General features: G+C 29.5%; 6 protein-coding genes across 6 annotated transcripts; 1 reads left to right on the forward strand and 5 right to left on the reverse strand. All coding sequences in view use genetic code 12, as the record gives it.

Annotated features, from left to right (window-relative positions):
- Nucleotides 1-13: 13 nt before the first annotated feature.
- Nucleotides 14-6,148, reverse strand: SEN1 (putative DNA/RNA helicase; the record flags this gene model as incomplete). Its single annotated transcript, XM_051764223.1, has 1 exon — nucleotides 14-6,148. One exon carries the CDS (start codon nucleotides 6,146-6,148, stop codon nucleotides 14-16), a length of 6,135 nt encoding a protein of 2,044 aa, XP_051619675.1.
- Nucleotides 6,149-6,576: 428 nt separating this feature from the next.
- ZCF32 (Zcf32p) lies at nucleotides 6,577-8,721 on the reverse strand (the record flags this gene model as incomplete). The annotated part of the gene is made up of 1 exon (XM_051764224.1): nucleotides 6,577-8,721. One exon carries the CDS (start codon nucleotides 8,719-8,721, stop codon nucleotides 6,577-6,579), a length of 2,145 nt encoding a protein of 714 aa, XP_051619676.1.
- A 378-nt stretch (nucleotides 8,722-9,099) lies between these two features.
- KGF54_003617 (uncharacterized protein) lies at nucleotides 9,100-10,134 on the reverse strand (the record flags this gene model as incomplete). The annotated part of the gene is made up of 1 exon (XM_051764225.1): nucleotides 9,100-10,134. One exon carries the CDS (start codon nucleotides 10,132-10,134, stop codon nucleotides 9,100-9,102), a length of 1,035 nt encoding a protein of 344 aa, XP_051619677.1.
- Nucleotides 10,135-10,555: 421 nt separating this feature from the next.
- On the forward strand, nucleotides 10,556-11,980 carry KGF54_003618 (RBR-type E3 ubiquitin transferase; the record flags this gene model as incomplete). Its single annotated transcript, XM_051764226.1, has 1 exon — nucleotides 10,556-11,980. The coding sequence occupies one exon, from the start codon at nucleotides 10,556-10,558 to the stop codon at nucleotides 11,978-11,980; it is 1,425 nt and encodes a 474-aa protein (XP_051619678.1).
- Nucleotides 11,981-12,017: 37 nt separating this feature from the next.
- KGF54_003619 (uncharacterized protein) lies at nucleotides 12,018-13,832 on the reverse strand (the record flags this gene model as incomplete). Its single annotated transcript, XM_051764227.1, has 1 exon — nucleotides 12,018-13,832. One exon carries the CDS (start codon nucleotides 13,830-13,832, stop codon nucleotides 12,018-12,020), a length of 1,815 nt encoding a protein of 604 aa, XP_051619679.1.
- A 340-nt stretch (nucleotides 13,833-14,172) lies between these two features.
- Nucleotides 14,173-15,295, reverse strand: KGF54_003620 (uncharacterized protein; the record flags this gene model as incomplete). The annotated part of the gene is made up of 2 exons (XM_051764229.1): nucleotides 14,173-14,985; nucleotides 15,278-15,295. 2 exons carry the CDS (start codon nucleotides 15,293-15,295, stop codon nucleotides 14,173-14,175), a joined length of 831 nt encoding a protein of 276 aa, XP_051619680.1.
- Nucleotides 15,296-15,503: the final 208 nt, after the last annotated feature.

The following is a 15,503-nucleotide window of genomic DNA, read 5'->3' on the forward strand; positions in this document are numbered from 1 at the left end:
TTATTATTCGTTTTCATCTTTGATTGAATGGTTTTCTTGGTATAAATAAGCTTGATTTTGGTTTAGGTTTTGGTGGTAATACCATTCCCGATGACGTAGGTTTCCTCTCTGTAGTATTAGTTGATGGAGGTTTGTATGGTTGATTAGATTGTGATGGTGGAGTTGAATTATGAATATAAGGTTTTGATTTATACTTCTTTACATTGTTATTATCGTATTGTTTTGTTCCAGTAGATGCCGTAGTTGAATTGTGAACATATGGCTTAGGTTTGTTATTATTGAAATTGTTGGGACCAGCTGAATTTGTATTGTTTGTATATGAATTGGTGTTTCTGTTTGGTAAAGTACCTGATGATGTTGGTTTTCTCTCACTAATGTTGGTGGTTTTATTGGATATTAAAGGTGATCCCTCTTTATCAAATCTTGAATTAGCTATTGGAGTTGAGTTACTTCCGCTTGTTGAAGATTTATAATCATTCATCAATGGCTTTCTTGGTATTGCAAGATTGTTATTGACTGGTTTTTTAGGTATGGAAAGGTTGTTGTTATTCAGACTCTTTGATGATACATTTGTTGGTGTCTTCGGTATTGTACCAGATGAAGCTGGTATATCATTGCCTTCGGATTCTGTCCCATTGTATTTTGTCTTTTTCATCGGTTGAACTGGAGTGCTCTCACTAGCTCTTTTATGTTGTGTATTAAAAGTATCATAGCTGTTTAAAAATCCAGAAGTAGCTTCAGTAACGGAATTTCTATCTTCAGCATCTTTTAATAATCTTTTCCAAACTTTATTTGTTTCTAATGATGTTTTATTACCTAGAATCCAAAGTGTTGTACAAGCACGAGTTAGTGCAACATTCATACGACGTATATCACTTAAAAATCCAATATTACCTGTAGAACTTGCTCTTACACAAGACATTATAATAATTTCTTTCTCTTGACCTTGATATCCATCAACTGTATTAAAATCAATTTCACCTAAAATATTTTTACCATATCTTCTAATAAATACATCTTTGATCTTTTTAATTTGTTCTTTATATGGTGAAATTATACCTATTCTACCAGCAAAAGTTGCTTGTGGTATCATTGTCATTAATTTTTGTACTAATTGTAAACAGATATTTGCTTCTTCTGTATTGAATAATGAACGAGTTAACTCATTTTTCTCATGTCTACTTCCAACAATGTCAAAAAATCTATATGGCGTTAAATGATTAGTTGAATGCCATGGTCTTGAATTTTTCTGTTCCATACCTGGTCCGTTGATTAATTTTGAATTATAAAATTCTGCACTTGGGAATTTTGAAATCATTGGATGCATTCTATATTGAGTATTCAACAAATAAACACTATCTGGATGATTTTGTTGCATTCTTACGAATAGACTTTGCTCATAATTATACGATGCGGCTGCTTGAGATAATACAGTTGGTGGTAATTGATTTGGATCTCCCACCATAATACACTTTTTACATCCATATCTTAAAGGAATAATTGCTGACAATTCTAAACATTGACAAGCTTCATCAATGATTACTTGATCAAATTTTACTGAAAGATTAGCAATTAAATCGTGAGCTGAACCTGATAATGTGGAACATAAAACTTGTGCGTCAGCTAAAATTTGTGCTTGAATATTTCTTCTATCAATTTCTCTAGTTCTATAAGCAATAGAAGATTTTTCTCTTTGATCATCCAATTTCTTTGCCAAATCACTTCTTTCTTTATTTACTTGGCGTAATTTAGTTTCCAATTCTTCAATTTCACTAGCGCTTAAACTTTCAGTATTTAATCTTTTTCTTATTTGATCTCTTTCTTGTATTTTTTTAGTATGTTCTTCTCTAATGTTTGGATCAACTCTGACATCAACTTGAGTTGATTGTAATCTTTTATCGACTAATTCTTCTAAAGTTAAATCTTTTACTGCGGCATTGATAGCGTCACTTCTACCAAGTCTGACCACTTTCAAATCCATATGTTGACCTTTGGAATTTTTTACACCATCTCTTAATCTTAGAACCAATTCATCAACAGCGGCATTACTAGGAGCACAAATGAGGATTTTTGACTTTTCAGAAGCAGGTGTCGGTTTCTTCTCTGGTGCATCAAGTATTTTTGCGTCTTTATCATGAGATAATGAATAACCAACAATACCCAAAATAGTTTTAGTTTTACCAGTACCAGGAGGACCTTGAATTAATGAAAATCCATTAGTTCTATATGTTCCCATAATAGCTTTTGCTTGAGATTTATTTACATCATAAACTTTGTACATATGATCAACTTCTTCATCTCTCATTTCTACTGGTTTATTTGGTTCAGCTTTTATTATTGAATCGGCTAAATCATAGTATTCTAATCCTTTCAATGAAGAAAATTCTCTTTCAACTGTTATCATTTGCATTACTTTCATACCAAGTAAAGTCATTTTAGGAGTTAATGCACCCATCATAGCACCAGTTGGATACACTCTTATAGTTACATCACAAGATTCTGGATTTGCTGATTTGATCAGTCTGATTTTGGCCAAACATGTTAAACTACCTTCTGCTTTCATGTAACGTCTTTGTTCAGCTGGATCAGTTATGGCTTCATTATTACATGCTAATACTATTAAATCGGATTCTGTTAATTTTCTATCTTGAATTGTTTTTTTGTTCATTGATGTGAAAACGTCAAAAAAGTTGTCGACACTTGTTCTACTACCAATAAATACTTCAAATGGGATTTCATCGATTGTTTTTTTAGCAGCTTGTATACCTTGCCAGCATTCCAACATTAGCAAAGGTTCAGTAACTTTGACATATTCCTTAACATCTTTATAAGTAGGTTTTGTATTTTCATAAGCTGATCTATCTTTTGTTGGAAATTCAGAATTGGAATTATAGTTCCATTTTAAAACAATTTGATATAATGGATTAAGATTAACATTTAATCTCTTTCTCATTCTGTCCCTATCTAGTTTTTCTTGATCAACTGGTTTTAATGCTTTTGGTTTATTGATCGAACTTATTTTTTTACCATTGAAATCAAGTTCCGTAATCTTAACTTTCTTTCTCGTACGACCAAATAATTCATCCACCTCCGAATCATCTTCTTCTGATGATGAATCTGTTTCTGTTTTTTTGGGTTTATGTGCAGAAGAATTTAACGACCTTCCAATAACTGGTGGTGTCTTTTTGGAATTGAAACCTGCTGGTCTAGCAGGTGCTGGAACTTTCTCAGTCTTGACTGCTTGTCTTGATTGTTGTAATTCTTGACGCAATGAAGCAATAGTGTTTGTACCTTTGGCATCTTTTTGTTGAGGTGGTGCAACCGGTGGTTCACTTGTTGTTCGAGCAAATCTACCCAAAGTTTGTTGTTGTTTTTGATGAGATGTAGCTGGTTGTGGGGGCCTGTAAAAAGATTTTGGAATTACCACTGGTGGTTCTGGTGATACATATTTTTCAATAAGTTCAATTTTACTTCGTGATTTGTGATCATGATTAGCTTGCACAATAGATTCAACTAAAGCATCATTAAATTCCCTGGCTTTTGCTAATATTTGCGATCTTTGACTTTCTGATAGTTTATTATTAAATCTTTTAGCTTTTACACCAAATTTTGCAAAAGTTTCTATTACACTATCATCTATTGGAAAACCTTGTTCAACGGCTAAATCAATCACTTTAAAAACCAAATCAACACAATAATTCAAAAGAACAGTGTCACCCAATTTTAACCATGCTAAAATATTTTTAAACGCATTCATGTACACACCAAATAATCTTATTGATGAATCTTCTCCAGCATATGGAGCAATTCCGTCTGCAATCAAACGAAATGATTCTAACAAGGAATGACTTAAATCCAAAGTATCTCTTGTAAATTCAACCAATTCATGCATATGATATTTACCGGCCCAAACCATAGCTTTTTCATAAATCATAATCAAAAATGATAAACATGAACTCCAAAATTGTTGTATTTCCATATAAGCTTTTGATACCTCACTTGAAGATAAAATCGAGCTCAAAGGATCGGTTAATGCTTTTACGACATCCATTAATATTCTAACAGCTCTTGGAGTTGGTTCAAAAGCTTCTAATTTAGTTAAAATAGTGACACGTCCATTTATTGATCTTAAAGTTCCATTCAAATTGTTATTTAAACACTCTTGAATAGATTCAAATCTACCACCACCATCAAAAATACCATCCAATATATCTAATGCTGCTTGAGCTGTAGGTGGGAAAAATATACAAGACCAAATTGATTCTAAACATTTAGTATCCTTGATAATTTCGTTTAATGATGAAGAGGATGCAAGACTTATATTACCAAAAATCAGATTCACAAATTTAATTATTGAATCAATATTCTCATTATGTTGTAATCTACTATCCATCAATTGTTTATTTGTGTCTGGATTTTTAGTTGGATAAAATCGAATTGCAACAACTAGTCCACTAAAGCATTTGATTATTTCTTTAGCCATGAAAATGTTGGCATTAAGTTTTGATTTACTAACAGCAGCCCAAAGCATCGGAAATGTATCGTAAATGACAGGAGTTTTGAAATCAAGTAATAATATACTATTGTGAGATAGTAGTGCAACATCGTATTTCAAACATTTAATAATAACGCTCAAAGCATGTGACGAAGTTGATGACTCATCACCAGTATTGGAAATTGCTAAACTTACCAATTTATCACCAACATGTTCAATTTTAGCTCTAAGATCTCTCAACGCCATCAATTTTACGGCAAAATTCGAATCTGATCCGTTACCATTATCAACAAAATCGAGAGCCACGTCACCGTTATCAACAAAATCAAATGCTATGTCTAGAAATTTACAACCTAAACCTTGTAAATACCTTTCTCTGTGTACTCTCAGATCATTTAAAGATCTAACATCATTTGATGAGAACTTGATCAAAAAAGAAAATAGTTTCAAACTTAATGCTTGTGATTGAGAAACTGGAACTGATTTTACTATTGCAAACATCCACTGAATTATGTCATTTAAATTCCAGTCATACATTGATTGTTCTTCCATTGATCCTTGTTCTAGTAATTTATGATAAGCCGGATTACTTATTATTGCATGATTTATTTCTAAATGATTTGTAGGAATTGTTAACGACCAAAAAGTTGATTGTAATTTTCTTAACAATTTTGTAAATACTTTCAATAAAATAGGTAAAGGTTCGTCAACTTGAGACATTAAAGTGTTCGCAAGTACTTTGGTGACTGAATTGAATCTTAAATTGTTATGTTTACTCATCACTTCTATATCACTGGGGGAATTAAATCTTGAAACAAATGCATCATCATCAATAAAATCTATTATTGTGTTGAAAACTTCCCAGAATCTTATAGCCCTTCGACTATTATAATATTCAGCGTCTTGAATTCTGTATAAATGTTTTGAAAATTCTAAAATTACTGATTCATTTAGTCCCACTTTGTCATATAATACTTGACTTTGTTTTAATTTATTTATCCATTGATTAGCCCATGCTTTTGCATCAGCTGTACCTTCAAATAAAATGTATATTAACCCAGGTAATAATGATTTTGGTTTGGATCTAATTATACCAAGTTTAAGCTGGCTTACTATGTAGTCAAATTGCTTTTTTATATGACCGTTTTGTATTAATATATCTGTATTATTTAATAACCAATGTATCACAATATTAGCTTGATCTTCATCTATTAAATCCCCATCTGAAAATTGTTGACAAGTAGTATCCAACAATGGAGCTAAGTTTGTTATTTCCCATTGGGTAATTGCATTGATAAATTGTTGAACATTTGATATTGGTAATTTTTTTTGAATTGCAAAACTTAATCTTAATTCAGCTTTACCCTTATTAAAAGATCGTAGACAATTTGTACAAGTTGTAAGACTTTTTGTGAAATGAGGTAGTAAATCTGTTTTATAAGTTGTTTCTGGAAATGAAAATAGAATTAATGAATAAATTGATATTGGATATAAATGATCATTACAAAACCAATGACCTTCTGATTGATATTGTAGTAGATAATTATGACTTTTTATTATTGCTTGTTCATGAACGCGTCCATCGACATCACCCGCTAGCGACTTCTTGATTAAAGTAACCAATGCATTATATTCATCGACATTTGAAGACATCAAAATTAGATGTTTAAATTATATTAAAAGCAAAAGGTACAGTTAAGAATCTAATTTTTACTATAAAATGTATAAACATTTATAAACTCAAATGAGCGATTAGAACGATTATTTTAATAATTCTATCTGATTAATAGGGTTTTTTATTCTAATGATATACCTAAAGGTATTTTATTAATTAAAATTTGTGTATTTATAGATTGATTAAACACTTATGATAAAGATCAAATTAAATAAATATCATATGTATAATATAATGTTTTTTTTTTTATTATATACGTGATGTTTTATATAAAAATAATATTATAGATCAAGACGCTACCAAATTCTTGCCTTTTAAACCTTGAATTACCATCACAAGAACTTCAAAAGAAATTTACTTCATTATAATACTTTTATTTATTCTAATATATCTATCAAATACCCTATTAAAACAATGCAAAGTCAAGATCTAAAGTTTTAGCAGCTTCAATCCAATCAACTCCCGAATCCCAACATTTTCTCATAATTTGTAAACTTTTTCTTGCATTGATATTACCTAATTCACATAATCCATTAAATCTTTCTTCAAAAAAGTTTTGTAAATCTTTATTTAAAGTTTCACAAGCTGCTGTGAAGAAGCAGAAAATTAAACATATTTCAGTTGGTGATTTTGGTGGAATTTTTTGTTTTGCTAATATTCCAATATTTGTAGCTGATTCTTGAACTAAATGAGATTCTCTAGGGATTAACAACACTCTTCTATATAAATGTATAATACCTGCATCGCAAAATATTTTATTTGTATACTTTAATATTTCAATTTCTTGAATTTTGGAATTTAATTCATTATTGATGAATAATTTTTCTTGATTCATTTGTAAAAAATCATGATCTTTTACACAGGTGTCCTTTAATGCTTCTTTTATTTCTAATGCTTGACATACTATCTCCAGTGGAATTGCTTTTCTATTTGCTCCTGGTTTATTTAAAAATTCTTTAGTCTTTCTTGCAACTAAAGTGATTTTAGCAAAATGCGATAAATATTTTAAATCAAATCCTGTTAAGCAATCTATTTGCTCAGCCGCATGTACGTCTTCAACTTTTAGTATATTATTAAATGAATTTATTGGTTCATAATTGTTTATATCGGAAATCAATAAATATTCTTCTGAATTTTTGGTTGTTGATAAAGCTCCGATAACATCCATATATACAAACCACCTTAATAAAAAAAATTTAATATCTTTTTCACTATTTGATAATTTATTTTTAGTTAATGGTTCAAATGATCTTGCTTTTATAATTTGTCTAGCTCCAACAGTATGAGCTCTATGTCGACTAAAATCTTTTGAATTAAATATTTCAAAACAAGATAATAATAAAGCCGTAGCTAATGCTTCATCTGATGTGGCGGTTTTCTTATCTTGAAGTAGTTTTAGTAGTTCATTACATGATCTTGATAATAACACATCGATAATTGATTCTGGTATTCCACTATCACCAACTAATTGTGCTTTTATTTTGGCTGAAAATGCCAATAGAACTGTAAGTATAGAAGGAACCAGCATAGCCATTTGTGGTAAAATAGATTTGAATGGATTATCAGTATAAATCTCTGTAGGGACTGGAACAAAATGAGTTGATGCAATATTAACCCAAAAATGTAATAAATTTCTATAAAAAGGTATGTCTAATAACAACGACGGCAAGGGATCGAGTTGCGTTGGAATATTGTTGAGAACTTTTTCTATAAGTTCATATTCAGTTAATGTATCGTTTGACTCATTATCTAGATGTCTAACGGAAGATGGACGGTTTATCAAAGGCATTGTATCTAATATGTTCGTTGTTGTAGGCATATATTCTTCAACTTTGGCCAAATCTTGTGAATAGTTATCAAATAATGAATTCTCAGTAGGACCATTATTGTTTTGCGGATGTTGAAGGTAATCTTGAAAAATGTCCAGATTTTGAAGTTGAAATTGTATTTCGCCTGCTGTTATTCTTCCAATTTCATTCGAGAGTTGATCAAAGCCTGGAGGGAACGTGAAAAATTGAGACTGATCTGTAACTGGGGTACTTGTTTGTTGAACATATTCATATTGAGGTTTAGTTGTATAATCATCTTGTAATATTGAGTACCCACTGGGCGTGAGAAATGAATTCTGAGGTGAAGTAGCCATTGATTGCTGGTCGGTTGTTTGTTTTTTTAGTGGTTGAGATTCATCAAATTCTTCCTCCCGTCGCCTCTTATCAATGGACCCGTTTATTGATATTGGTGTTGCGTAAGTTTCTGAATAGTTTTGATTATTAGTCGTGAAATTTTGATGAACAAATTTAATACTTTGATTTCCTTTATTTTTATGATTATTATATTCATGAAATCCATTACCTGGAGATTCAAATTCTGATTTCACTTTCTTTGATTTAAATGGTCTTCCACCCCATATTAAAGTTTTTGAGTAATCACATGGACATCCTTTTTTGAGGCAATAATCACAAGATGGTTTCCCTTCATTACACTTCTTCTTAAGTCTTTTGCAAACATTACAGCCAAATCTACTTCTAGTAATTTTAGCTTTTTTCTCCATTTGAAGTTTCAATGTAATTACGAATCGGAAATAGATGCAACTGTAACACTAAATTAAACTTCTATTTTGACTTGTAATAGAATGTGCAAATATGAATGGTGAATTTATATGTAAGTGTATAATATATAATAATAAATATGGCCTTTAATTGTAAAATGGAAGTATGACTTTAATCTTATTATAATAATTTAAATTTTATTTTGTTTTTCAAATTTTAATTCCTATCAAATTAACACAAAATAAAAGAGCGGAATTAAGAGAGTAACATGATTAAAAGTCAAAGTCCAAATATCAGAATATTAGAAGAGTATTAGAAGAGATATAAGTAAACTATAGTACAAGTTTATGCTATTCTCTATATTACAAAGTTATCTATTTTTAATTTATAAGTCCTGCATCTTTTTTTTCTTTACCTTTATCAACATATTTTTTACCAAATAATATTAATAATAATTTTTCATATAATTTAAAAAAATATCCAGCTGCAACTAATAATCCACCAACAATTGTACCTAATTTGGCAATGAATTGTAAAAAGGGAATTCTTTTTTCTCTAATCATTAGTTTTATTGGTTCAAATTCATATCTAAAATAAATTCCAGGTACACCTTGAGCTTTTTTACTTGTTTCATCAATTGTAACAGTTAAATGATTTTCAGTTAATGAATATTGATTTGTATCAACTTCAAGTCCTAATTTTTCATAAATTGTTGGTACAACTTTTGCATAATATCCATAAATTTGTAATTTCTCTTCAGTTATTTTACCAGTTGCATCTAAAGGATTGTTTAAAAATGGGAAAAATTCACCAAATGAAAATTCTTGTATAACATGACTAAAATTAAAAGCTTCTAATGGCACTTGCAGTCTATCCATATATCCAAAACCTTTTGCTGTTATTCTAAAATCTCCTTTAACTTGATTTACAGGAATTTGACCAAAAATATGACAAGCTGGTGCACCTTGATTTACTCTTTGACCACTTGATCTAAATTCTGCTCTCAAACTTTCTTGCATAACTTGATCTAAATCTGGAGAATCATGAAAATCATTTGGATTATTTATTTTAAAACCTTGTGGAACAAAAAAATTAACACCTTCAAAATTTAATGTTTCACCTGCTAAAAACCTATCTCTCGTTATATCTTCAACATTAGTATGTAGAAATTCACATGGCATTGCAACTATTAAATCTAGATTTATTGATAAATCACTTCGTATTACATCATCAACTATAAATTGTCTATCAATATAACCTCCAATAAATCCACCAACTTCAACCCAAAGTATTAAAAGTCCAAAAAAATATGTAAGTAATGTTGATAAACCACCTCTTTGAGATCGTACTTGATGTTGGGGATCTACTTTTGGGAACGCATCAAAAGTTTTCACTTTATTCGAGAACGAATCCATTAATTTTTGAATGGACTATCTATTGTAGAATTAATATATTAATTAATATGTGCTGTTTTTGTTCAGATTCTCGTAAATTTAATTTTATTACTAAATGAATTTTGATCTCTTGTACTAAACAAATTGAATGCAAAAACCAAAAATAATACAACCAAATTACTTTGATAAGACTTTCATTACCAAAACAATAAATCAATCAAGACATTTAAACAGAGTCTCGGTACTTGTTAATAAAAACGTATCCCCTAAGAAGACAACTTTTATGTATAGCTGAAACCGACTGTCGTTTGGTAGCTAGAACTCCACCGTATTTTTTTGCATGAGATCTTCGCTTAATTTATTTATTGTTTTTAATCTTTACAATTAGTGAAGTCGATGTCATATTTTCCAGCACTAAAGATATGCCATAGGTCCAGATGATATGACAGAAGATATTACATTTTCAGATGATCCAACTATTCAAGAATTACAATCTTGCTGTTTAATATATGAGAATTTGGAAGTAGATTATGAGAATTTAAGTGGATCCATAAATATTCCTATCAAGATTGAACAAGGTAAAAATTTAAATTTGTACCAGAAAGATCCGAAAAACGAGAAATTAATACTATTGTCGACTAAGGAGATACATAGTTTGCCACCTATCAACTTGAAATTTAAACTTCCAAATGGGTACCCGCATGAAGTTCCGCCAAGTATAACAATTAGCTCTTCAAGTTTAAGCATAGACAATGCCACTAAATTGAAAAGCAGCCTAATACAGTTGTGGGATGACATCAAAGACACAGTCATATTCAACTTTATAGATCATATCCAAGATATAGTTCAAAATTCATTAGACGAATTATTGCCCTCCACAATCGACGTCGAAGATTATGAAGAATTCAACACAATATTAAAACTTGATAGTAAATCCAAAACGGACGAGTTCAATTCTCAAACTTATACCTGTGAAATTTGTCAAACTGAAAATAAGGGACTTGTATGTACAAAATTTGAGGAATGTAATCATGTATTTTGCAATGAATGTTTAACTGGATTTTTCACTTCAACAATTCAAGAAGGTGATATAAATAAAATTCATTGTCCTGAATATAATTGTATGAAAGAATATACTAAAAAAAGAGATGAATTAATTAAATTAGAGTCATGGATGTTGAATGATAAAAACTTAAAAGATGTTGTGATTAATTTATTTACACCAAATGTTCCAATAAGTCAATTAAAAGTGTTATTATCACAACAACTTATTGATAAATATTTACAACTATTTAAAAAATCTCAATTTGAATTACTTAAAAAATTACTACCAAACAGATTAGTAGAATGTCCAAGAATAGGATGTGAAGAAATCATATTCAGAGAAGACCTTAATGAAAAATTAGTAATTTGTAAAAAATGTAAATATGCATTTTGTAATGATTGTAAAAATTCTTATCATGCAAGATTTAAAAAATGTATTAAATTACAAGAAAATGAAAAATATGAAGGTATACCTATAGAAGATTTAATAAATTATCAATTTATGCCTCAGGGATCTCATGAGAAAAAAATTTTACATGCAAAATTTGGTAGAAATAAAGTATTAAAAGCTATTGATGAATATCAAATGGATAAATTATTTGAACAAATGTTAAAGGAAGGAACTGAATTAAAAGAATGTCCTGGTTGTGGAGCAGTTATTGAAAAAAGTGATGGTTGTAACAGAATGAAATGTAGTGAATGTCGTACTTGTTTTTGTTTCAATTGTGGTGTTCAAATAGATAATACTTATGATCATTTTTCTGATCCTACATCCCCATGTTATAGACTATTATTTTTTGGAATGGCAGGTGTAGAAGATTAAATTAAAATTAATAAATTACTACTATAAAATTTTTATTCTAAAAACTTTTTGGCTTTTTATGAGGTCTACCGTATCGATAACATTCTCTATATAATCTTCTTCTTCTAAATTCATAAATAATTTCCAGATGAACAACATCTTTCATATTATCATAAATCCATCCGTCTTCTTCTCGGTTTTTAACTATAAATAGTTCAGGATCTAATGATCTTTCTTTTATAAATTCTTTTGGTTTTAAATCTAATACCCATTTGTTCACAAATCCCATATCGAATTTCCAATCTTTTGGTGGTAATACTTTATTTAAATGATCAACTCCTGTTGGCCTTTTACCTGCAACTCTATTTTTGTTCTCTTTATCATACATTGTCGTTGAATATCTATAAAATGACCAATTATTTTTTAATATACTTTTAATTTGTAATTCATAAACTTCAACAATTCTAACTTCTGGTTTATCGTCAACTATGATATCATTACGATCAAATTGTTTGATATCTTTTGTAATTGTACCAGCCGTTGAGACTTCTGGTTCTTCCACTTTACCTTTTTTTTCATCTTCTGCTTCTTTCTCTATTTCTTTCCTAATTTTATCATACTTAGCTTTTTCTTTTCTTGATTTACTCATTTCTAATAAATATTTTTTTGCTTTTGGATGGCATAAAATTAATCCTATCCAACCAGTATTAATGAAAATTAATCTCCATGGAATGAATTGTCCAAAAAACAATGTAGCAAAAGTTGCAACTAGTACTCCATAAAATATAAATGTGGATAATCTTTCATCTTTAAACCCTGCAGTTTCATAATAAAAAGTTTCAGTTTTATCTAAAGCTTGAATTAAATCAGTTGTTAAATTTTGAAAATCTCTTAAATTAATTAATAATGCAATATTTGACTTTCTCCTATCTGAAGTATCCTTTTTATCATCTTTACCAGTTCCACTTGTCGATTTACCTGATTGTGGTTGAGAAGAAGAAATAGTCACATCTGAGGCTTCCTCTGAAATGGAATAGGTAGATGAAGCAACTTCTGCATCTTCTCTTAAATATTCTTCATCAACCATATCCTCAACTATACTTGTTTCTGGAGTAGCGTTCAAGAAGGATAAAAATGATTGACCCCTTTTCTTAACTTTAATTAAATCCGACCTCATTGGTGGGTGTCTATAAACAAAACCGGGGATCATAATGCCAAATAAGATGAAAATTAATGGATATGCTAAAATTAAATGTGGCCAAAGACATGCAGCTGTATAAAGTACTAAAACAGATAAAGTTTTGTTTGGTTGTTTCCAAGTAATTATATGAATTAATTCATACTGAATGGCAAAGAAATTTGTCATTTTACCTGCTAATTTTTTAACATTTGAAGTTAAAGTACCAACTGATAATCCAGGTCTTTTATTTCTTTCGGGATCATTTAATCTTTTTTCAAACATTTCTCTTTCTGGTATATCTTGGGGTAATGAAGATTTCATTAATTTTTCAATCATACGATCTGCAAAATGATTTGTTGTTGAAGATTGTGATTTTTTAATTTCATCGTCACCTGCTGAATCAGCCATTGCAGCTATATGACTAATTTGTTCATCGGTCAAATCAATTGATCCTGATCTTGATGAAAAGCCGGTTTTTGCATATCTATCTAATCCCATTTCTAAAATAGTTGATGCTGTACTTGCTGCTATAGCTCGTTTACTACCAGGATTTTGTTGTGCTAAAGTATTACCTTTTTGAACTGCACTATTAACTAATGTCACTGCTAAGTCTTTATAGTAGGCTCTTGTTTGATGATCTTGAAAATTAGGTGATGAATTATCTACAAATTCAGTCAGATCTTCTTTACTCATGACATTAATTATGTAAGTTATTTATCTATTTATTGGTTGATTGGTTGGTTGGTTGTAAAATTTAGCTAAAATGTGGAGATTAATGTATGAGAGAAAAAAAATAAATGTTGTACAAAATAAATTTTTAATAAAGGCATATGACAATCAAATATCAAATCAAAGAGTTTTATAAATTTACTACAAAACTACAATAAAGAATAATAAGTTAATCAATGTGATATCAAATTTTTTGTATGTCATTTATTTTTGAAAAGTAAATCGTCAGTTAATTTGAAATACGATACATAATTATAAGAATTTTAAATACAACTATAATTTAAATACTATGGTTATTATTAATTTACAAAGATGGGAAATCTTTTTCATTGAATGATTTACCTCCTTTGAAATTACCTCTTTTTTCATTATTACCTCTAAATCCACCTCTGCTTCCACCCCTGTTTCCACCTCTACCTCTGTTACCACCTCTACCACCTCTAAATCCACCTCTTGATGATTCTTGTGGTTGTTCATCTGAGAAAGTAGCTTCAATATCTAAGAAAACTTTTTCTTTTGGAGTTTTGGATTTACTTTTCTTTTGATGAGTTGAAGCAAAAAATTCTTCTTGATGTCTTTCAATTTTTTCTTCTGAAGTCCATTTTTCTTCAGCACCTTGATTAGCTTGTCTTAATTTTTTGGCACCAGCTAAATCTTGTTGTTTTTGTTGTTGTTCAGCAAGATATTCTTGTAATGATTTTTTTGGAGTTTCATCAATTTTTTCTGAATCTTCTGTTGATTCTTCATCTAATTCAGCAATAGCATCTTGAGTACCTTCAACTTCACCTTCTAATTCTCTATTATCACTATCACCCCAACCTTGTTTTAATTTCTTTTGAGAATCAGTTTTACCAGATCTTGAATGACGATCAAATGGTTTTTTTTGATGTTTAGTAGCAGTTGATTGTGGTGGTTGAGTTTCCTTATTATTGATTTGAGTTTTTAAAGCACCTTCATTACCAGTTGGTTTTGATTTTTTTTTAGCTTTAGTTGGATCAGCTGAAGGTGGAGCAACATCAGCTTTTTTTGATGAAGTGTTTTTTTTAACAACTTCTTTAACTGGTAATTGAGCTCCAGAATCTTCTTCAACGTCGTTACCTAACAAATCATATAAATTCTAAAGAACATTGTTAGTATTAAGGTATTGATAAACCACAATTACTGTCACACGAGCAATTAAAATATAAGATTTGATCAAAAATTATTGAAAAATTAGTGTATTTGTGATCAGGACTATCCAAGCCTATACTGGATTTGATAATTCAATCATCATTTGTACTTGCAAGTAGACTCCCCACTTCGAAATTTGGCAATTTCATTATAATTCCACAATTTTCAAATTAATTCATACTCCGAAAACTAACCGAATTACAGCTCGCAATTGACATTGATATCTCAATTAAACATACTTTGTTTTGGAATGACATTTTTTAAAGTATTTGTCTCTCAATCTGATATAAATTTACTTTATTTAAATAAAAAATTTTTACCAAAAATAACTTGAAATTGAAGTGAAAAAAAAAAATAGCAAAAAGGTTTCGTTGAATAATTTTGCAAAAAAAAAAATTTTCTAGGACATGGTTTATATACAGGATATTTTATAAGTACAATATGATCTAAAACTGTACCTTAGTA

The sequence above is a fragment of the Candida jiufengensis genome (assembly GCF_024610255.1).
Source record: "Candida jiufengensis strain CBS 10846 chromosome Unknown scaffold2, whole genome shotgun sequence".
Classification (NCBI taxonomy): Eukaryota; Fungi; Ascomycota; class Pichiomycetes; order Serinales; family Debaryomycetaceae; genus Lodderomyces; species Lodderomyces jiufengensis.